This window comes from Zootoca vivipara, chromosome 11 (assembly GCF_963506605.1).
Source record: "Zootoca vivipara chromosome 11, rZooViv1.1, whole genome shotgun sequence".
Taxonomy (NCBI): domain Eukaryota; kingdom Metazoa; phylum Chordata; class Lepidosauria; order Squamata; family Lacertidae; genus Zootoca; species Zootoca vivipara.
The window spans coordinates 55541531-55565132 of NC_083286.1; the positions used below are offsets into that span (position 1 = coordinate 55541531).

At 47.6% G+C, this 23602-nt stretch overlaps 1 protein-coding gene across 1 annotated transcript in view; it reads left to right on the top strand.

Annotated features, from left to right (window-relative positions):
- The window catches only part of LOXHD1 (lipoxygenase homology PLAT domains 1), a 148919-nt gene extending 125715 nt beyond the window's left edge, over positions 1–23204 (top strand). Inside the window, exons 35-41 of the mRNA XM_035100922.2 lie at positions 1701–1818; positions 7977–8154; positions 11980–12165; positions 15323–15493; positions 17434–17572; positions 18803–18964; positions 22438–23204. Of these exons, the coding sequence (XP_034956813.2) occupies positions 1701–1818; positions 7977–8154; positions 11980–12165; positions 15323–15493; positions 17434–17572; positions 18803–18964; positions 22438–22918 (1435 nt within the window). The 3' untranslated portion in view covers positions 22919–23204. The remainder of the gene's footprint in view (positions 1–1700; positions 1819–7976; positions 8155–11979; positions 12166–15322; positions 15494–17433; positions 17573–18802; positions 18965–22437) is intronic.
- Positions 23205–23602: the final 398 nt, after the last annotated feature.

A 23602-nucleotide genomic window follows, 5' to 3' on the forward strand; every position in this document is an offset into this window, starting at 1 on the left:
ATAATATTTATATTTATACCCTGCCCATCTGGCTGGGTTTCCCCAGCCATTCTTGGCAGCTTCCTACCAAATATTAAAAACAGTACAGCATCAAACATTAAAAACTTCCCTAAACAGGGCCGCCTTCAGTTGTCTTCTAAAAGTACGGTAAAATAGTTGCTTATTGCCTTGACATCTGCTGGGAGGGCGTTCCACAGGGCGGGTGCTACTACTGAGAAGGCCCTCTGTCTGGTTCCCTGTAACCTCACTTCTCGCAATGAGGGAACCGCCAGAAGGCCCTCGGTGCTGGATCTCATAATCCGGGCTGAATGATGGGGGTGGAGACGCTCCTTCAGGTATACAGGACCGAGGCCGTTTAGGGCTTTAAAGGTCAGTACCAACACTTTGAATTGTGCTCAGAAACGTACTAGGAGCCAGTGTAGATCTCTCAGGACCGGTGTTATGTGGTCCTGGCGGCCACTCCCAGTCACCAGTCTAGCTGCCGCATTCTGGATTAATTGCAGTTTCCGGGTCACCTTCAAAGGTAGCCCCATGCAGAGTGCATTGCAGTAGTCCAAGCGGGAGATAACCAGAGCATGCACCACTCTGGCGAGACAGTCTGCGGGCAGGTAGGGTCTCAGCCTGCATACCAGATGGAGCTGATTAACCTGTGCCTCCATGGACAGCTGTGAGTCCAAAATGACTCCTAGGCTGCGCTCCTGGTCCTTCAGGGGCGCAGTTACCCCATTCAGGACCAGGGAGTCCTCCACACCTGCCCGCCTCCTGTCCCCCAGAAACAGTACTTCTGTCTTATTAGGATTCAACCTCAATTTGTTAGCCGCCATCCATCCTCCAACTGCCTCCAGGCACTCACACAGGACCTTCACCGCCTTCACTGGTTCTGATTTCCTAAGAAAGCCAATGCAATTCTGGGCTGCATCAATAGGAGTATAGCATCTAGATCAAGGGAAGTAATAGTACCACTGTATTCTGCTCTGGTCAGACCTCACCTGGAGTACTGTGTCCAGTTCTGGGCACCACAGTTCAAGAAGGATACTGACAAGCTGGAACGTGCCCAGAAGAGGGCAACGGAAATGGTCAAAGGTCTGGAAACGATGCCTTATGAGAAACGGCTTAGGGAGCTGGATATGTTTAGCCTGGAGAAGAGAAGGTTAAGGGGTGATATGATAGCCATGTTCAAATATATAAAAGGATGTCATATAGAGGAGGGAGAAAGGTTGTTTTCTGCTGCTCCAGAGAAGCGGACACGGAACAATGGATTCAAACTTCAAGAAAGAAGATTCCACCTAAACATTAGGAAGAACTTCCTGACAGTAAGAGCTGTTTGGCAGTGGAATTTGCTACCAAGTAGTGTGGTGGAGTCTCCTTCTTTGGAGGTCTTTAAGCAGAGGCTTGACAGGCATATGTCAAGAATGCTTTGATGGTGTTTCCTGCTCAGCAGGGGGTTGAACTGGATGGCCCTTGTGGTCTCTTCCAACTCTACGATTCTATGATTTAAAAGAGAGGTAGAGCTGGGTGTCATCTGCATCCTTTCCTTGCAGTGGCCAACCTGATGCCCCAGGGAAGCCCACAAGCAGGATATGAGTGCAACAGCACTCTTCCTGTAACCTGTGAGATCCTACCCTTTCTTCCAACCTGTGGCTGGGGCTCTTTCATGTATGAAGCTGACCTAAATCTGAGCCAATTTCTCATTCCTCCAGATTTGAGATCGGCCAAAAGGACACCTTCACCATGGAGATTCCCGACATTGCACCACTCAGGAAGATGAGGATACGGACTGATGGGGAAGGCTGTCGCCCAGATTGGTTTCTCGAACAGGTAGCAACAGAGTTCTTAGTATGGTCTGTGTGCATTCTTTTCATGGAGTGACTCCAGTTTGGAGAAGGGACTTAGGTTCCCCCCCCCCAGTTCTACCTGGAGTTACCTGGGGATTGAACCTAAGGCTTTATGGCAAAGCTACAGTCTGTCCCCCAAATACAGCTTCAACACCCTGTCAAACGCCGTAAACGCTTCATTTCAAATGTTTTGCTCCTCCTTTAGAGGGCTTCAATCTCTCATTATTTACATTGCAAGGTTTTCGAGGGATCGTAATAAGGAAAGTCTGCTTGGCAAGGTCGCATTTTTCATTCATTTTTCAACTTCTGATCTTGTTGGAAACAGAGACATGGGAGATCTGTAAGGAAAGCCAAGAGCAACCTATAATTTTACCCAAGCGGACTCTCTGCTGTTCGACTTTATTAGGAGAGCACATTGGCTTTGAGCCATTGCACCTGCGATACATTTCAAATCCTCTTTTGTGGTAGGAGGCCCCAAGGAAAAATTGTAGCTGCCGTGGATGCTTTTGGAGAGAATGTTGCACATCCATGAGAGGTGGGTGGCTAAGCCTGGCTTGGATCCACGCAATTGTTGAAAGGACCATTTCAGATATTTATTTCGCCAAAGCATCTTTTTAAATAATAGTTACAAAATGTATTGCTCCCTCCTCCTTCTTTGATGTGCCAAATATTTAGAATTCCCTTTCCTTCCATCTTTGCTCCCCCCCCATATAATCAAGTCACACAGCTGTATGAAAAATTAAGATTTCTCCCTCGCTGCCCCTGCCGAGAGAGGGGCGTTGAGGGCAGGGGAGCCGCTGCTGCCACCGCTGGATTACAGCTGGGGGGGCTCACTCGCCTGCGCTGCGCCACCCCACCTTTCCCATCTTTTGCTCCCTCGCGATGGGGAGGCGGTGGTGGCAGCTGCTGCTGCTTCTTTGAGGGTCTCAGCTTGGCACGGGGGGGTCCCCAGTATCCTCCCAGGCCACGGGGGGGATGGCCCCCCAGGACTAGCGGACCTCTGAGCCCCTTCCCCATCCCAGATATATAGGGTGGGAACTGGCAAGGCTTCGGGGGGACCTGGAGGAGGGAAAGCGGAGCCCAAAGGGGTTTTTCAGGGGGGTGGTTAGGCCGTAAATGGATGGGAGCGGTGTCTTCAGAGCAGGGGAATTTTGTGTGAGAGAGTTTGGGGGGTTCATTTAGCGGCTGCAGCCACCGCCACAGTGTCGTCCGGCCCGCTGGCCCTGTAGCCCCGCCCACATCCCCACTTTGTGGCCCCCTCCCCCGTGCCTTGGCCCCGCCCCTGAATGACCATGGCTTGCCCCCCCCAGTTTTGATCCTGGGTACGCCCCTGGGACACGGAGCAATGGATTCAAACTACAAGAAAGAAGATTCCACCTAAACATTAGGAAGAACTTCCTGACAGTAAGAACTGTTCGGCAGTGGAATTTGCTGCCAAGGAGTGTGGTGGCGTCTCCTTCTTTGGAGGTCTTTAAGCAGAGGCTTGACAGGCATATGTCAGGAATGCTTTGATGGTGTTTCCTGCTTGGCAGGGGGTTGGACCGGATGGCCCTTGTGGTCTCTTCCAACTCTATGATTCTATGATTCAAAGGAAATGACTGGGAGGCAGCAAGGATTTTAACTGGACAAAGGTGTGAGAGATGTAGAAGTTGAAAACCACACAGTGTTGGGCAGAAGCAGCAATTTGATCAAAATTTTGCAAAATTGATTCAGTAAGTTGAGGAGAACTTGTTTCTTGAAATCTCCCTGACCTGACTTTCTTCCTCCAAATCCTTTTGCTGCTGCTTCACACATTTACATGGGAGTTGGTTCCATTGGACTCACATGGCTTAAGGTCCGATTAGACATGAATAGCATTGTACTGTTTATTTCTGATTTCCTCATCCCCTCCACCCGCACAAATGGTCTGGGGTGCCTTTTAAACCTTTGAATAAAGCATCTTTTGGGATTGTTTTTTTTGCAAGGCAGTCTTACTGTTAAAAATAAATAAAGCCAGTCATTGAAATCTAGCTGTGATTCCTGCATCGCCAGAGTTGGGACTAGGTGACCCTTTGGGTCACTTCCAACTTTACGGTTCTATGATTCTATTAAACGTCCCCGTGGGATGATTAAAAATAGGGCTGCATGGAATGGCGTGTGGTGACTTTATATTTTTAGTGAGTCTGCTTCAGTCACTGCCTTTGCTTTGTGGGTGATATTTAGCACTGCACCTCTTGAATAAAACAGATGCTGAAGCAATGAGCCGCCCACTCTGTATTAAAAGTGCTTATCGGTAGATGCTCAGCTGCTCCTGTGTACCAAAGGAGGCAGCCATTTTTATGATGGATGCCATTTTCAAGTTCTCAAAAATCACCCTAGAACCAGCGAGGTCCCCCTGAATTGGTGCAGAACTAGGCAGATGCCCAACCATGGGACTAGGAAACCTGTGCTCTCCAAGCTGGAGAGCTGGAGCTACATCCTTTACTTATCTTGGACTACTGCAATGGGCTCTATGTGGGGCTACCTTTGAAGGCGACCCGGAAACTGCAACTAATCCACAATGTGGCAGCTAGACTGGTGACTGGGAGTGGCCGCCAAGACCATATTACAGAGACCTTAAAGACCTACATTGGCTCCCAGTACGTTTCTGAGCACAAGTCAATGTGTTGGTGCTGACCCTTAAAGCCCTAAACGCCCTTGGCCCAGTATACCTGAAGGAGCATCTCCACCCCCATCATTCAGCCTGGACATTGAGGTCCGGCTCTGAGGGTCTTCTGCTGGTTCCCTCCCTGCGAGAAGTGAGGTTGCAGGGAACCAGGCAGAGGGCCTTCTTGGTAGTGGTGCCTTCTCTGTGGAACGGCCTCCCATCAGATGTCAAGGAAATAAACAACTACCTGACTTTTAGAAGACACCTGAAGGCAGTCCTGTTTAGGGAAGTTTTTAATGTTTGACATTTTATTGTGCTTTTAATATTCTGTTGGGAGCCGCCCAGAGTGGGTGGGGAAACCCAGCCAGATGGGCAGGGTATAAATAATATGTTGTTGCTGCTGCTGTTGTTGCTGCTGCCTTCCTCTAGACCAACCCTCTTTGACCTGGTCTTCTCCAGATGTTGTTGAACCTCAGTTTCCATCAGCTCCAGCCAGCATGCCAACTGATGGGAGTTGTAGCCCAACAACATTTTAGAGGACAACAGCTTGGGGAAGTGTTATGTACTGAGCTGAATCCTAGAACAATAGGATTCAGAATCAGCGGGAGCTACCCAATCCAACTCCAGGTGGAAGTGAATCCGCAACCTGATTGGCCTGCTGGAGCAGCCAATCAGGCGGCTGGCAGAAGTGAATCTGCTACCTGATTGGCCTGTAGGAGCAGCCAATCAGGCTGCAGGCAGAAGTCAATCCACAATATAATTGGCCCACAGGTGTAGCCCTGAAGTAGCCAATCACGCAAGGCCCATTGTGTAAATAATGTATATAAGCAGATGGTTTTGGGAAAAGAGCCATTCGTCTTCTCTTCTCCTCCTTGATGACTATGAGCTGAATAAAGAGCATGAAATTCACTCTCGACTCCGAGTATATTTCAGGAAGGCTGTTTCTCAGTGGACTAGGATCAGAGAGAGAGGGCAAGTGAATGGGAAGGGCTAAGAGTAGTGAGGGAGGAGGGAAGCTACTCAGAAAGGAGCCTGTTAAGAGCATCTTGCTCTAGTGCCTGCCCCCCAACCTATAGTCAGAACTGCAGCAACACAGGATTCATGGAAACACAGGAAGCTTCCTTATACCATTGGTCCATCTGGCTCAGCATTTTCAGTGTCCAGGGATTTATGCAGGGAGTTACTCCTAGCCTTACCTGGAGATGCTGGGGATTCAACCTAGGACCTGCTGTATGCAAAACACATGCTCTACAACAGAGCTATGGCCCTTCCCCAAACTCAGTTAGTTATGAGCTGAACCACAGGGGTGGCTGAGTAAGACATCCAATAATTACAGGTCCATGTTGGAAGCAGAATAAGCTATCCGATGTATTTATATGTTCCAGAGCAAATTAAGTTGATCTGTGTACATTGCCATGCTATGCAACATTTATAGAGGTTGCAGGAGAGTTCCATCCTTCTCACTGTGGAATTTGGTGCTCAATGTTGATTTCTTCCACTGCTTCTCTTCCAGCGCATGCAGGGTACTCTCACCTCCCTCCAAAGCACTGATGAGTAACACACTCACAAATGCATCTTCGTAGGTTTCAAATGGGGTGTCAGGCTGGTGTGAGGACGAATCTGAGCTCCCTTGAATTTCTGTCGGTGGCGTGTTTATAGGAGAACGAGCAGACGGGAGGACTTGTGGGGGTAGAGCCGGAATGTCAGACAGATGGTGCACTGTCAGTGCTAAGCAGACAAGATGAGAAGGCAAATGAAGCCATCAACCTCGTTAATTAACCATTTGTTGCTACATGGAAACTCAGGCACAATACTCTGAGTTTTCCTATCTCAAAAAAACCGACAAAATCTCCACCCTCCCACCAATTGTAAACAGCAGATCAGAGATGCCAATTAAAAATGAATGGGTTGTTTCAATTAGGAGTCTGCTTTGGACAAGTATCACAGTTTGCAATAGGAAGAAATTGCAATGGTTCACAAGCCTGCCTCCGTACTTATGTTTATATGTTTATAGAATTTATATACTTGCCAGCTGTGGAGCAAAAGACTTCAGAACAGGGGCCTGGTGACCAGGCTCCTGACTGAAACTTCTGTCCAGCACCCAAAGTTGGAACGTTTGCTTGGCCTGACAGCTTCCCCAGAAGAACGTCATTCATATCTTCCTATATACATAAAAATGCAGGGTGTCATCACGCTCTGCAGATATCGGTGACCACACTAGCTGCAGCATGAGGAATGGCTGGCATGCCCAGACAAGCTGATTAATGGAGGGGGGTGGGATAGGTGATGGGGTGGATCAGGTAGAAAAGGAAAGGGGTTTGGTCAGGTATGGGGGAATGGCAAAGGGGGAGGTGGGATTGGAGAGCAGAGCGAGCAGGGGTGGCAGCTATCTCTCTGTGTGTATGTCTATCCCTTATACAGCCTAGCATCTCCCTACCACAGCTCAAAGCTCAAACTGTGCTTCCTCCACAGTTGGAGCAGCAATACTTCTGAACACCAGTTGTTGGAAACCACAGGAGGGGAGAGCGTTCATATGCTCTGATCCTGCTTGTGGGTTTCTCACAGGCATCTGTTTGGTCCCTTTGAGAACAGGCTGCTGGACTAGGTGGGCCATTGGCGTGATCCAGCAGCCTTATGTTTTTATGTTCACGTGCTTTCCCCCTGGACCAACTGACCTAATGATTAGGTCATGTGAGACTCCTATAGGTGAACTGCTCCTCTGGATACTGCAGTGGTCCTTGTGGAGGGGTGGAGCCACCAGCATCACCACTGCTTCCCTGAACAGTGGCGAGGTCGGGGCCATACACATTGAAAAGCACCAGATGGTTGGCAAACAGTCCCACCGTTGCAACTGTGTGCCCCTAACCCTACCACACCACTTGTACTGGTAAGCATCAGTGATGCTGGTGTTAGGGGGGGGGTGACTCCACAGCTCTGCCCCACCCCACACCTTACCTTCCAAGTCCCGGACTGCAGAATCTGGGACCGGCAGCCGTGTGACACCGGAAGTTGCGTCGACGTAACTTCCGGTGTCACTTTGCCCTTCTATGGGCACCAAAAATGGCCGCCGCCGGCTTCGAAAGTCGCTTGTATGCATGTCAGGAAGTGCGTCGACGCAACTTCCGGTGTCGCTCCGCCCATCTATGGGCACCAAAAATGGCCGCCAACGACACTGGAAGTCGCGTCTATGCACTTCCGGACATGCGTAGATGTGACTTTTGAAGCCGGCGATGGCCATTTTTTGTGTCCATAGAAGGGCAAAACGGAAAGAAAAAAAATGGCTGCCGGCAGGAGAAAATAACGGAGAAAAACGGGAGACGAAGTGATATGGGGGACCACCGGGAAAAGGTAAGTAAAATCGGGGTTTTCCCAGAGAAAATGGGGTACTTGGCAGCTATGCCCCACAACCCAAGAGCAAACATTCCCCGGTGGGTTTTGCTGAAGCTTTCTTTTAGGGCTATCCAAAGGGTTCTAATTCAGACTGAACGCTTTCCTTTGGTTTGGTTTCCCCCTAGATCACCATGAAGAATCTGACCACTCAAGAGGTGACCGTGTTTGCATACAATGAATGGCTCTCCACACAGTGGGGAGACAATCTCACCCTGGAGTGGGAGATTCCGGCAGTAATCGATGATGAGCAGATGATGGATTATACTGAATATACAATTCAGGTTAAAACCAGCGACGTTGGAGGTACGTTTAACGTTTTATTGCATCCAGTAATCTACAAGAAACCAGTGAGTTTCCCCTGCTGATAGAATCCACTACTGTCACTAACCCACTATGTCTGTCCAAGGAAATAATTCTTAAGGAAATTTTAGTAGGTTTATTGAAACTCTGTTGACACCCTAAGATGTTCTGCCAGAGAAGAGGAACCTTCAACTTTTGCTAAGCATTTTGCTTTTGGAAATATTTGGTATCAGTTGACAGATGCACGGATCTCTTTAGGAAATATTCCTACCCAGATTGATGCTCTTTTTGGCTACCCATGAAATCCCTCGGAAGTCTTGGAGAATGTGTAATGTGAGGAACTGATAGACATTTACTTATAAAAGAGGCAGGGGGTATTATCAAAGAACTTGTGAGTTATTATTTAAACAAGCTGAACAACAAGCACACACAATCTCCTTGATTGCTGATTCTTTCGTACTTAGAAAGGACACAGGTGACACTGTGGTCTAAACCACTGAGCCTCTTGGACTTGTTGATCGGAAGGTCAGCGGTTCGAATCCACATGATGGGGTGAGCTCTTGTTGCTCTGTTCTAGCTTCTGCCAACCTAGCAGTTCGGAAGCATACCAGTGCAAGTACTATAGATAAATAGGTACCATTGTGGCAGCAAAGTAAATGGCATTTTTGTGCACTCTGGCTCGTCATGGTGTTCCATTGCACAAGAAGCAGTTTAGTCCTGCTGGCCACATGACACCTGGAAAGCTGTCTGAGGACAAACACCAGCTCCCTCGGTCTGAAAAGCGAGATGAGCGCCACACCCCATAGTCACCTTTGACTGGACTTAACCGTCCAAGGGTCTTTTGCCTTTACCTGACCTTACCTCTTTCGTACTCTGACAAACTTTCTCCAGAGTGTGTGTGCGTGTGTGTGTGCGTGTGTGTGTGTGTGTGTGTGTGTGTGTGTGTGAGAGAGAGAGAGAGAGAGAGAGAGAGAGAGAGATTCAAAGAACAGAGATTCAGATGTCAACATGAGCACATCCATCTTCTCTTTTCCAGGAAATGAAGGGTGATGGTTTTTTAACTACAGTGAGTTCTATTTTGTTATGAGCTGAGACAGCCAGTGGGGGAAAACAAATTAGGGAATGAATGAGGTGAGCCTGTTTTTGATCAGATTATACAGCAGTCAGCATAATGGTACATCCGACTGAGGCACATGCAGGCTTGGAAGTAGCTCGACTACGGCATCTCCCAGCACAGAGACAATAACCATGTCACCATAGCACCTCGAGAGATGATCTGTCATATTCTGTGCAGGGTTTGGGGATGTTTTTCAGGTGTACCCTAACCCAAAACAGTCCTTTCGTTTGCCAGCCTCCAGGAGGATTCCACAGCAGCTCTTAGCTATGCTGTTTTATTTTATTTATCTCCTAAGGTCTAAGGCGATGTACAGAATGCAATAAAAACTGCTAAAAACGCAGTTAAAAGCAACAGGGGAAAGAACGGCAGATAATAAGCAATGTCATGGCAGCGACCTTTTTGTTCAGCTGGGAAAACCTGTCAGAACAAACATGTCTTCAGTCGTTTCCGGAAGTGAAGATAGTGAGCACTTGTCGTAATCGTATGTCAACAGGGATGCTGTTCCACAGAACAGGGGCAGCCAGCTAAAGGCCTTATTCCACTTTACTTCAAAATGGACTTCAGAGATCCTGATTTAGTATGATTTATAGATTTCATAAAATTTATACGCCACCTGATTGTATGGCACCTCAAACTGGTTTACAAAACATAAAACAGGAAATTCGGGGGGGGGGGCTTTCGCAACCCTGCTTTAAAACATACAAAAGTTAAAATACTAAAATAGATTAAGATTGCCTCAACTGTCTAAGCATCTGGGTAGGCTTGTTTAAAAGAAGAATTTTTCTAGCAGCCATCAAAAAGAGTACAGTGAAGATGCCAGGTTGATCTCAACAGGCAGGGAGTTCCAAAGTGTGTACTAGATGCTGCCACACTAAACGACTGAGTTCGTACAAATGTGGAATGGGTATTACGTGACAATTATAGCAGTGCCAATTCCACCAATCAAAGTGGTCGAGTGGGCACATGTGAGGCAAGGTGATCTCGTAGGTAAACTGGTCCCAAATTGTTAGAGGCTATATATACAAATAAGGGACCCAGGTGGCGCTGTGGGTTAAACCACTGAGCCTAGGGCTTGCTGATCAGAAGGTCAGCGGTTCAAATCCCTGTGACGGGGTGAGCTTCTGTTGCTTGGTCCCAGCTCCTGCCAACCTAGCAGTTCGAAAGCACATCAAAAATGCAAGTAGATAAACAGCGGGAAGGTAAACGGCGTTTCCGTGTGCTGCTCTGGTTTGCCAGAAGCGGCTTCGTCATGCTGGCCACATGACCTGGAAGCTATACGCCAGCTCCCTCGGCCAATAATGCGAGATGAGCATGCAACCCCAGAGTCGGTCATGACTGGACCTAATGGTCAGGGGTCCCTTTACCTTTATACAGTATATACAAATAGTAGCCCCTTGAATTTGGCCCCTGTAGCAAATGGGCAACCAGTGCGGATCTCTGGGCACAGTGTTATATGCTGACAGGGCCTCACTCTTGTCAGCAATCATGCTGCAGCATTCTGTACTAACCACAGCTTCCAGATCAAGCGCGAGATCTTTGGAACTTGAAGGAGAGACTCTCCTGCAAACCACAGTGACCTGTTGGGTATATAAGGGATTAGGAGGTCTCTCAAGTAATCTGCCATCACTTGGCCCAGCAGCAGATTGGCAACCCATGCAAAACCCACAAGCAAGGTGTTACATATTGGTGGTAATTTGCCTCCACAAGTAAACTAGGCCCTGTGTTCTGTACCAGCCCAGCTGCAGCCTCCAGACCAATCTGAATGCCAAAGGGGGCAGCCTGGAATTCTGATGTGCCAAACATGGTGGGAATTTTCTATTGCCTTTGATATTTCCAAATTGTGCTACTCTGTGACCTTTGGGCCAATTGAGATATTTGGCTATTCTTGGCATACATTTGTCTCGGGAGACAATGGAAGAGTGTGCCTTTGGGGGTGAAGTCAAACCATTGGAGAGTTACAGTGCCTGCTGTGGCTGTAGAGACTGATACAGGAGAGACATGTTTTGTCGCAGCTGGGGCAGATGAGGGCATACGGTTGTGTTGTTGCAGATACACCATGGAGTTTCCTAAAGAGGAACATTTTTGCCTGGCACCTAAAGGTGTACAATGAAGGCCGCAGATGAATATATCTGGGGAGAGCATTCCACAAATGGACCTCTTGTGGAAGATGATCGGAGGGTCTGGGTAGGTTCATATGGAGAGAGGCGGTCCTTGAGGTACTGTAGTCCTGAGCCATTTCAGGCTTTATAAGTCAAAGCCAGCATTTAGTTGAGTCTGGTGACTCAAGAGAGCCAGTGTGGTGTAGTGGTTAAGAGCGGTAGACTCATAATCTGGGGAACCGGGTTTGCATCTCCGCTCTTCCACACGCAGCTGCTGGGTGACCTTGGGCTAGTCACACTTCTCTGAAGTCTCTCAGCCCCACTCACCTCACAGAGTGTTTGTTGTGGGGGAGGAAGGGAAAGGAGAATGTTAGCCGCTTTGAGACTCCTTCGGGTAGTAATAAAGCAGGATATCAAATCCAAACTCCTCCTCCTCCTAATTGGTAGCCAGTGCAGTTGGACCAAGGTCAGTGTGATATTCTCAAACCGCTTTGCCCCGGTGAGCAAACTGTCTGCTGAATTTTGCACCAGCTGAAGTTTCCAAGCAGTCTTCGGAGGCAGCCCTACGTATAACGTGCTGCAGTAATCTGTTCTCTCTCCATCTCCCTGCAGCGGCGGGAACAGATGCCAATGTCTGGATGATCATCTTTGGGGAGAACGGGGACTCCGGGACTTTGGCTCTTAAAGAAGCGAACAAGTCCAACAAGTTTGAGAGGAACCAGTTGGATGTTTTCTATTTCTCCGATATACTCAGTCTTGGGGATCTCTGCAAGGTGCGGATCTGGCACGACAACAAAGGTAACAAAGATGTGGTTTGTTTTAAGGGGGGCACCATTTCTGCTTTGCGGGCTGCATTTCTTCATAGGTAGCCTCCCAGGTGGCACATAGCAGGGGGTGTTGATCGCAGAGGGGAAACTGATTGCAACAATGCATGTGACTCTCACTTTTGTAAGGTAAACGACAAACCAGCTGCACAAAACTCAGAGGATCACACACACACAAATATATTTCCATTATCCATCAAAGCAAGCAGGAAGTATTATCAAAATCCCAGCAGGGCAAATGCTCAAGGATGGTGCTGGGAAGGGCTAGCAATGGGTGAGGCCAAGGGGTGTGGCCTGGGAAGATTCCTGAGGGCACCTAGATAGGTCTGTCCCCTATGGAGTGCTTCCCCTGTGAGCAAAGGTTGCAGCTATTGGGGGCTTTTTCGTTTAGAGAAAAAAATGACCCAGAGACGACATGATAGAAGTTTATAAAATTGTGTGTTGCATGGAGAAAATGGGTGGAGAAAGGTTTTTCTTTCTCTTATAACACATGCACTGAAGCTGAATGTTGGGGTGGTTCAGGATAGGAGAGCTGGGGGGGGGTCGTCACATCTGGCAACCAATTTGCCACTTTGGTTTCAGATAGTACATGGGTAGACGAGTCTAAAAAGCCCTGGACACAATTTTTTATGGCCCTCTAGCAGCTATGATGGCTCACTTACCAGCAATAATATATTTAGCATTAACTCTAGAAGTGTCTACTTGGTTCTGACCAAACTAAACCTCCTGTGTATCTATGGAAGAAGGAGTAAGCTTGTTTTCTCCTGCTCTGGAGGGTAGGACTCGAACCAATGGCTTCAAGTTACAAGAAAGGAGATTCCGACTAAACATCAGGAAGAATTTTCTGATAGTATGAGTTGTTCGGCAGTGGAACGGACTCCCTTGGGAGGTTGTGGACTCTCCTTCCTTGGGGGTTTTTAAGCAGAGGTTGGATGGCCATCTGTCATGGATGCTTTAGTTGAAATTCCTGCTTGCAGGGGGTTGGACTAGATGACCCTTAGGGTCCCTTCCAACTCTACAATTCTATGAAAAGTAGAACAAAAATAAAATTGAGCTGGATCATTTGTGGTATAAAATGTTCCAGGAGGTTACCGGACACTCACTTGTTGGGAATGAAGCACTGCGCCTACTCCTCAGTCCTGACTCCCTGGAGAGCCCTTCAACAGAGGCAGGGGGTGCAAATCATAGATCTGTTGTAGCCTTCTAAAATCAGTGGAAAGGGGGCCATCGCAAAAGGGAGAGAGAGCTGCCCCCATTCCCATGCAATTCAGACCAAGTGCATTTCAAAGCACAGCTATTTGCCCAAGCAACTATTTTGCTTTCTTTCTGAGCAGAGAAGCAGCTCCCTTCTGGTTTCGCTCCCGCGCCAACTGCCCTCCATCCAATAGCAGGTTCCAGGCGCAGAGAGCTGGCTCCCCTCCAACCACTGGGTGATCGTCCGCCAACCCCCAATTCCCACCGCAGTGCCCAGCCGCTCCTCCTCGCACCGCAGGCGAACGTTGTGGTTCCTTTCCCTCCCCCTTTTGCCTTCCGTTTGCTGAAGGCTCTCTTCCCAAACTGCTGGAGACAGGGCTTTGGGAGACAGAGCATTGATTTGTCAAGGGCTTGCTTCTCCAGGGATGCCAAAGAAGAAAAACCCTGAGCTTGGTGTCTTCCAACACACATGGCGGTCCTGGGTAATCCTCTAACCAAACACTGCCTTCTGGAGCTCAAGGCTTAATTAAGTGCTGGCAGGCAAGCAGGGCCTGGGCTGGATTTTTCTCCTCCTCACTTTTTCCCTTCTTCCCGTTGTTGTTAAATGATGAGAAATGGCAGGTATGTAATTGGAAGAGCAGGCCTGGATTTCCATGCAACAGGGGGCCGTAGGAATAAGGAGACTCTGCCAACAGCAGCAGGCAGGGGTGGCACAGCACTCCTAATTTCCCCCAGGTAAATTAAATCCAGGGGATAGGGGCTTTCAACTAGGGACAGGAATGTCTCCTGATTGAAACCCCGGAGAGTCGTTGCATGGCAGTGTAGGCAACTGATAGACCAAGGGGCTGGCTCAGTGCAATGCTGCTTCCCTCCACAGTGGGGTTCCCAAACTCCCCCCACCTCCATGGACCACTTAAAAAGGGCTGAGGGTCCTGGCCAACCAGCTAATGATTGTGTGGCAATGTCCCTCCCTCCCCGTGAAATAAGACACAAGCCACAATGAATTGATTTTAAGTGGATGAAAAGGCCACAACTTTCTTGGTTTCAGATGTTGAGCGGTATTGGCTTAGGCATTGGAACCTAACCGGCTATATCCGACTGTAACAAACTGTTTTTAATTTTTTTGTATGCCATTTTACCATTTCATAAAATTGCATTAACAATTCTATATTTATTTCGTATCAAATTTGGACACAACGCCACATTCCACAATGGGGAGTGTTCTTAGCAATATAGGGTATACAAATGTCACACATGCACGAGGTAAAAGCCCCTTTTTGGGACCTCAAAACTAAGCCAGCAGACCCTGCCGGGCATGCTGGGAAAAGAACCTACAGGAGAGGTAGCAAAACATCGTCCTCTAGCGGCGTCTATACTGTTACTGCAGCTAAAAAAAGCTTCCTTGTGTGTTTGATGACCCTATATAATGTTGTATATATGTGACTCTAAAGCTTGCGTTCAATTTTATATCTGCTTACAATGACTTCAAAAATGGTCAAAAAACTGATAAATAAAATTTTTAAAATCCTTTTGTGCGTGAGGTTTTTTTTAATCAAATCTAATTCACTGTTTTACAAGCTGCAATAAAGAGTATGAAGTCACTACAGGACTCCGAGTATATTTCACTTACATAATTATGCAAATTATGTTTTCGTTATCTTATTCCACCCCATTTATTTTAGTAGAAAGGAGACATGGTATAAGTGGAAGGGAAGACACAACCAATTGCATACCGTTTGCAGGCTGAAAATAAGAGCAGCAGCAAATACCGACTGTATTCACTGGATTGGTTTCCGTTCCAGATGTTGGACAAACAAGCGAACATCAGTGATTTCCATGCCCGTTTTTGTTGGACTTCTCTGACATCCCTACCTGTAGGTGGCAGCACCCTAACCGGCTTCATGTCCCCAAGTAACGAGATGCTTCCTTTCCCGCAGGGATAGCGCCCGGTTGGCACTTGGAGTACATCGATATAGAAGACTCCCTAATGGATAAGATGTTCCGCTTCCAGTGTGATCGCTGGCTGGCAAAGAGCGAAGACGATGGGCAGATCCTCCGAGAGCTGGCTTGTGCCAATAATGACATCCTGGAACTGAAGGAACGCACCTGTAGGTCTAAAAGGCAGAGCTGGGCAGTGGAGGGGGGGGACTTGTGGTAGCCATTTTATTTAAAACGGAAGTCGTGCAAGCCCTCCTCCAACATTTTCCACAGTTGGAAGCTATGTGTGGAGAAGGGAGTAGCAGGATATAATAATAATAATAATAATAATAATAATAATAATAATAATAATAATAACCACCACCACAACCGCAACAACAATTTATTATTTCAACCCCGCGCCCAACTGGCTGGGTTTCCCCAGCCACTCTGGGCGGCTTCCAACAGAATATTAAAATACAATAATCTATTAAACATTAAAAGCTTCCCTAAACAGAGCTGGCTTCAGATTATGCCACTGGTCATAGAACCATAGAATTGTACAGTTCCCACAAGAGTCATCTACTTCAACTCCCTGCAATGCAGGAATCTTTTGCCCAACGTGGGGCTTGAACCCACAACCCTAAGATTAAGAGTCCCATGCTCTACTGACTGAGCTATTCTCCACTTGAAACTGGGCACACTACTGGCACTGCCCGATGAGGGTAAGCTTGCACTTAAACAATTGCTCATGCCAGTGGCCTTGGGGAGTCTCAGATTCCATCATATTTGCAGCACCCCTGAGGCTCTGCACCCAGTGCAACCGGTTGCACTCCCCTAAATCTGCCTCTGCTTGTGCAGACGGTTTCATGCAATGAGTGCCCCTGTGCAATGGGGTGTCCTGATTTTGTGAAGGTTTACACAGGGCTCATACCTCAACTTCCGCATCAGGGCATGGAAACAGCAAGTGCAGGGACCGCTTTGGAGCTGGTAAAATCTGGGCTAGTGGTGTTTATGCCCCACTTTACCCCACTTGTCTGACTAAACAGTATCATGGTCTGTTCTAAAATGCTCCACAGGTACAATTCTCTACCTTCCTGAGTTTAAACGCAACAAAACTGTTGGGGGGGGGAAGTAGAGCTAGGTTTCTGTCCCCCGCAGCTTTAACACCTGAAAAGTGTTACTAGGCCATGCCATGAAGGGAAGAAGAGTTTGGACTTGATATACTGCCTTTCACTCCCCTTAAAGCTAAAGGTAAAGGAACCCCTGACCATTAGGTCCAGTCGTGACCGACTCTGGGGTTGCGGCACTCATCTCGCATTATTGGCCGAGGGAGCCGGCGTACAGCTTCCAGGTCATGTGGCCAGCATGACAAAGCCGCTTCTGGCGAACCAGAGCAGCACATGGAAATGCCGTTTACCTTCCCGCTGTAGCGGTACCTATTTATCTACTTGCACTTTGATGTGCTTTCGAACTGCTAGGTTGGCAGGGGCTGGGACCGAGCAACGGGAGGTCACCCCGTCGCAGGGATTCGAACTGCCGACCTTCTGATCGGCAATCTCCTTTCCCTTCCTCCCCCTCAACAAACACTCTGTGAGGTGAGTGAGGCTGAGAGACTTCAGAGAAGTGTGACTAGCCCAAGGTCACCCAGCAGCTGCATGTGGAGGAGTGGGGACACGAACCTGGTTCACCAGATTACGAATCCACCGTTCTTAACCACTACACCATGCTAGCTATTCATGAAGAAGCATCTTAAAGACTCTTCATTCAGCTTATTCTATGTTCATTGAAGGTGTAGGGCAGGGGAGCCTTTGGCCATTCACGTGTTGCTGAACTACAACTCCCATAATCCCTGACCATTGGCCATGCTCAGTGGGGCTGATGGGCGTTGTAGTCCTGCAACATCTGGAGAAGGTCACAAGCTCCCCGTTCCTGCTTTAAACCAGGAGAAGAAGCCCAGATCTTTCCTCCTTTAGGACCTTTACATGTTGTCAGATACGATGCATGTGAAACAGACACTCTTAATAGCAGACCAAGCCTGACAGCTCAAATGGCAGCTATGAACTAGGAAGGGCTGAGGGCCTGTGTCTCCCCCCTCCTTTTCATCATAAGCACTTTTCCGACTTCCAAGCTTACAAGATCGAGACAGTCACGAGCGACAGAGATGACGCAGAGACAAAGGAGAACATCTCTCTTATTTTCGAGGGGAAGAAGGGACGGTCAAAAGAGTTCCTTCTGGAAAACTCACCCAAAAAAAGGAGATTTTTAAGGTATGTGGGTGGTCTAAATAATATATGGTGACGATTGCTGGTGGCAATTTTGTTGCAGAAGAGGTATACCTCTCTGTCTAACAGGAAATTCCTCTTCTAAGAGGTTGCCTTATACTGAATGAGACCAGTGGACCATTTACCTTTGCATTGCCTACACTGGCTGGCAGTGCCTTTCCAGGGTTTCAGAGGCAATCTCTCCCAGCATCTGCCTGGAGATGCTGCCTGTTGAACCTCCAACCTTCTACACGGAAAACTTACTGTCAGGCTTCAGGGACTCAGCTTCCTCCGCGCCTTTGGCAGTAGATAAACAGAACAGAAAGGAGACTCTTACCAGTTAGAAAATTTAATGATGACAGCAAGAGAACAAAGAATCCATTTCTAGGGATGAAGGTGCTCCCAATTAAGGGTTCCACCCACTTTTCCCCTAGTCGCCCACATCACTTCCGTGTCTTGCAACTTGATCTCGCAACCACTTTGCTTTCTGTGCTTCCACCTTATCTGTTCTCCTTGACCTTGGACTGAGCAGATGGATGCTTTCCAGCAAAAGTGAGTCTGTTAACCTACTCTCCCTCCCAGTTCTTCTCCTAGCTGTTCACCACTCAGTTCTTCCCAGCTTCTGTCTTCTGAACTATGTCCCTCTGCAAACCACTGTTCCAAATCTATACTACTTCCCTGCTCCTGTGAAGATTATGGAGCAGGGGGAGGCTCCCACCATTGCTCCTCAGTGCAGCCCTCCTCAGCATGGTCCCCGACACTTACACTCTACCACCGAGAGATGACCCTTCCACCAATATAATGCCATTGGAGGAAGATGCAGGCTTTTGGTGAAGGATGAGGTATGGAGGACTGAATTTATATTGCTGCTTCATTTGAATGGAAATTTACGTTGGCCTGTTTTAATATTATTGTTTAACTTTGCTTTGGATTTTAAGTATATCCACCCTGGGAACTTCAGGTGAACAGCAGACTATAAATAACAGAATCAGCATTGTAGAGTTGGAAGGGGTCCTGAGGGTCATCTAGTCCAACCCCCTGCAATGCAGGAATCACAACTAAAGCACCCATGACAGATGGCCATCCAGCCTCTGCTTCAAAACCTTCAATGAAGGAGAGTCCACAACCTCTCAGCCTCGTATGAATTCTGTCCTCTCATCACGACTGTTGTTCTTTCTGATGTTAATCAACATGGGGTTTTTGTTTTGTTTTGTTGCTGGGCGGGGTGTTCTCTAGAGGAGCAACAGACGAATTTGAGTTCGCTTCCAAGAATGTCGGCGATATTGCGGCCATCTGTGTTAGTCACTGTCCAAAAGATGGAAAGAAATCGAGTGTGAAAACAGAAGCCTACTGGCATGTTGAGGAAATTATCGTCACGGAGTTGGAACTTTTCAACCAGTAAGTGGCTTGTAGGAAAGAGCTCCCTAGATCAGGCATAGGCAAACTCGGCCCTCCAGATGTTTTGGGACTACAACTCCCATCATCCCTAGCTAACAGGACCAGTGGTCAGGGATGATGGGTGTCCCAAAACATCTGGAGGCCCAAGTTTGCCTAGGCCTGCCCTAAATGGCCTGTCTCTGGCATTCGCTGATGATTCCACAAGTGGCAGGGACAACTGGATCTGGTGGTATTTCCAGATAGTTGCAACAAGGTCCATGTCCTGACTATGGTGTTGGGTCAGGTCTACAGTCCCCCTTCCCCCTATAGGGCTGAATGACTGCTGGCTCCCTTGTTCAGGAGGTAAACCAGATGGAACCAGATGAATGTAGCTCACCAATAGGGTTGCTGGCTTTCCAGATTTGACTGGCTGTTTCTTGGTTTTTCTTACTCCGGCATTATACTCATGTGTAAGTAGAACATGCCGGTGGGTAGAGCAGGGATGGTGGCACTAGCTCCAACCTCACCACTACTTGAGTTGGAGGAGTGCCATCTGCAGTGGGATACATAAAGATGGGCAATTTCTCATCCCACCCACCCACCCCAATTGGCTGGAGAACTACATTGCAAAATTTGAAGAAACACTAATATCATATGACATCTGTGTTTCGGTTCACATATTATTTTGGAAAATGCTTATTTGAAGGCTTGCCTCTAAGCCTACCTTAAATCAAATTTCTTCCTCATCTGTAGTCCCTTCCAAATCTATGCACTCTTGTATGTCATTTGAATTTTTATGCACATTTTACCCCAGTAAATGCATATCTGTGTGTGTTACTTGGCTGGAGAACTGCATTGCAAAATTCAGAGAAATGTAAAATTTGAAGAAGGGCTGTGCTGGGGTTGGTGAATTGTTTCAGAAAATGCACATTAACTAACTTGGCCTTTAAATGGGGACTGAACTGAATTTATCCCCATTCCTAAGTACAGGCTGCCATTCTCTGCTACACAGACACAAAAGACCCTTGAGATATCATATCAAGGTATATCGTAATTCCAAAAAGGGCATAGAAGGCATGGAAATAGCAATTGTTGGGCCATCAATAGGACCTCTACAGTTGTTTTGCATCAGCACCAAAATTGCATTCGAAAGAACATAACGCTGCCACCTCCAGCACTTTTTCTCGTGAGCTTCATTCCCACAACATTACAAGGTTTTCTCCCTCCCCTCAAAATTTGCAAAAGGAGAGGTTGTCCCTTTTCACCCATCTGGTTGTTGTTGTTGTTTAGTCATTTAGTAATGTCCGACTCTTCATGACCCCATGGACCAGAGCACGCCAGGCACTCCTGTCTTCCACTGTCTCCCGCAGCTTGGTCAAACTCATGTTAGTAGCTTCAAGAACACTGTCCAACCATCTCGTCCTCTGTCATCCCCTTCTCCTTGTGCCCTCAATCTTTCCCAACATCAGGGTCTTTTCTCAGGGAGTCTTCTCATGAGGTGGCCAAAGTCTTGGAGCCTCAGCTTCAGGATCTGTCCTTCCAGTAAGCACTCAGGGCTGATTTCCTTCAGAATGGATAGGTTTGATCTTCTTGCAGTCTCCTCCAGCACCATAATTCAAAAGCATCAATTCTTCGGTGATCAGCCTTCTTTATGGTCCAGCTCTCACTACCTATCTAGCCTAACACTGCTTTCGGCAAGAGACAGTAGCTTGCAGCTATCCTCTTAGCAGGAAGCTTGTTCCTTTGCTGTTGTTGGCATCCACCTGCTCAGGAGACAATGGAGAAATGTGCCTTTGGGGGGGGGTGAAGTCAAACTGTTGGAAGGTTACAGTGCCTGCTCACTGGCGGAGGAAGGGGGCAGGGGGAGCGCACCGCCCCCAGCACCACGATCCTGGTGGGGTGCAATCACAGCTGCCCCCCCACGCTGGACACCACGCCCCCCAGGACGCACACCATGCCCCTGCAGGCGGTGCGCCACACCCCCAGGATGCGCACCAGCCATGCCCCCGCCTGCTCTTCGCCCCCTGGTGCCGGAGCATGAAGCTCCGCCACTGCGTCTGCTGTGACTGTAGAGACCGGTATAGGAGAGGCATGTTTTCTTGCTTCTGTGGCAGATGAAGGTATCCAGTTGTACTGCTGCAGATGCCACATGGTCTTCCTTCTCTCTGAGCTTCTCCCAGTGGTCATTCCTCCTCTGGTCCACTGCTGTGGACGCATGACCTTAACTGTCTGCCTCCAGGTACTGCCATTGTCTGCATGTTGCCAGCCTTCAAGTCACGTTTGCAGACATCTTTGTAGCACATAGTTGGTCTGCCAGTTCATTCCCTACAGTGCCAGAACAGGGCATTTTGTGTTGGTGGCACCACGCCCCTGGAGGTGCCTCCCATTGCATGTTGAACAGTCGCCTTTTCTGTTGCCTTTCTGGACCCTGCTAAAGACGTTCCTCTTTCAAGAAGCTGTTGAAATAGAGATCCTTATCCCAGTCATAGCTGCCAAGTACCCCGTTTTCCCCGGGAAAATCCCGTTTTTACTTACCTTTTCCCGGTGGTCCCCCGTATCACTTCGTCTCCCGTTTTTCTCCGTTATTTTCTCCTGCCGGCGGCCATTTTTTTTCTTTCCGATTTGCCCTTCTATGGGCACAAAAAATGGCCGCCGCTGGTTTCAAAAGTCGCATCTACGCATGTCCGGAAGTGCATAGATGCGACTTCCGGTGTCGGCGGCGGCCATTTTTGGTGCCCATAGATGGGCGGAGCGACACTGGAAGTTACGTCGACGCACTTCTGGACATGTGTACAAGCGACTTTCGAAGCCGCCGGCGGCCATTTTGGGTGCCCATAGAAGGGCAAAGCGACACTGGAAGTTACGTTGACGCAACTTCCGGTGTCACACGGCTGCCGGTCCCGGATTCTGCAGTCCGGGACTTGGAAGGTAAGATCCCAGTTAGTATCTGTGCTGGATCTGAATTGATTTGACATATGTGCTGTTGCTGTTTTATTCTCTATCTCTCTAGCTACATTGGATTTTTTTTTTAAACAAGTTTATTTTTATACCTGCAATTGTTTTGACAGTTTTTATATATGTAACTGTTTTGCATATGTTATACTGCAGATCGCTTCGGGACTCCTCGTGGGAAGCTATTCATAAATGAAATAAATAATCATCGTCATCTGAGATTGGGGTAGGGGAAATGGTTGGGGCAAAGATTGCAACTTTTCAGAAGCAGGGTTGAGGGGAATCACCTACACACATCCAATTAAATGGATTTCTGTGCCTGGTATGCTTATGGAAGTTTGCCAGCCAAAGGAATTTAAACAAAAGAAGGATAACAAAACATTCAATCAAACGGGATTTAGCAAAGCCAACAAAATACTTGTTATGGAAAGTGTGCTTTCTCTCTCCCAAGAAAAATAAGCTCCCTACAGCGAAATATTTGGTCAGAAAGGTAAGCCATTAATCCTCCCAGAAAGGTAAGCTCTGTTCTGTTCCTTTGGCAGGTATTTCTTCAGGTGCAATGCGAAAATACCACTCTGCAGGAAAAGGGGTGACCAAAAGGTCTTTGAGTGTGCCAAGGTGATCGAGAGCTTTGCCAGCAAAGCTCGGAGTTTGGTGCCAGTCAAATATGAGGTCATTGTTGTGACAGGGTTTGAGAAGGGATCTGGCACAGACGCCAACGTCCTCATTACCATATTCGGAGTGAACGGGGACTCCGGCAAGCGAGCACTCAAACAGAAGTGCCGCAACCTCTTTGAGCGGGGCAATACCGACCGGTTCTACCTGGAGATCCTTGAGCTTGGGGAGTTGAAAAAAGTCCGCATTGAGCACGACAGCACTGGGATTTCGTGCGGATGGCTGGTGGAACGGGTGGAGATCACCAACTCCGCTACAGGCGTGACCACAAATTTCCCCTGCGGGAAGTGGCTGGATCAGAATCGAGGTGATGGGTTAACCTATAGAGAGCTGTTTCCAAGGAATTAATGGTGACATTCAATGTAAATTTTTTGTTAAACCTGGCTGGGCAATGGCATTTCCCAGTCTGTATCCCTGTTCCCTTTCTTCCCCCATCTTAAACAGAATGTAAATTTAAACCCATTTTTGCTTACCATGTAAATTTAAACCAACCACTTTCCTTTCAACGGGCTTACAGGCTTCTGCTACAGAATATTGGCAATGTACCCCTATTTTGTAAAAATATATGCCTCTCCAGTAAAATTTTCATTGCACTTAAAACTTATTTTCTCCTTGTTTAAATCATTTTGGAGCAATCCACAAAAAACATTAACGTGCAGTTCATTTGTCATTATAGTCCCTGTTCACTGGAAAATCTTTACAAAAATTCCTTTAAAATGATGTGTTTTAACATTAATTATTGCTGTTATCTGATTTATCTTTTTTTAAATTAAAAAAAGAACAAAATACTTTAACCAAAAGCAACTTACATGAAAAACAGAAGGCACCCTTCTTTGATTGAAAACATTTCCAGTGTGTGTGATGGAGCCATTTAAACTTTGGCAGATTATATGCTGGTACTTAAGCATGAATAAAGTTGACTTTAAAAATATTGTTGGATTTTATTATGGGCATAAATAAATCCCGTATGATGAGCTGGTCACCCCCATCCAGGGTTCTGAAAATGCCAACCTAGGATTGGTTGCCTCTAAT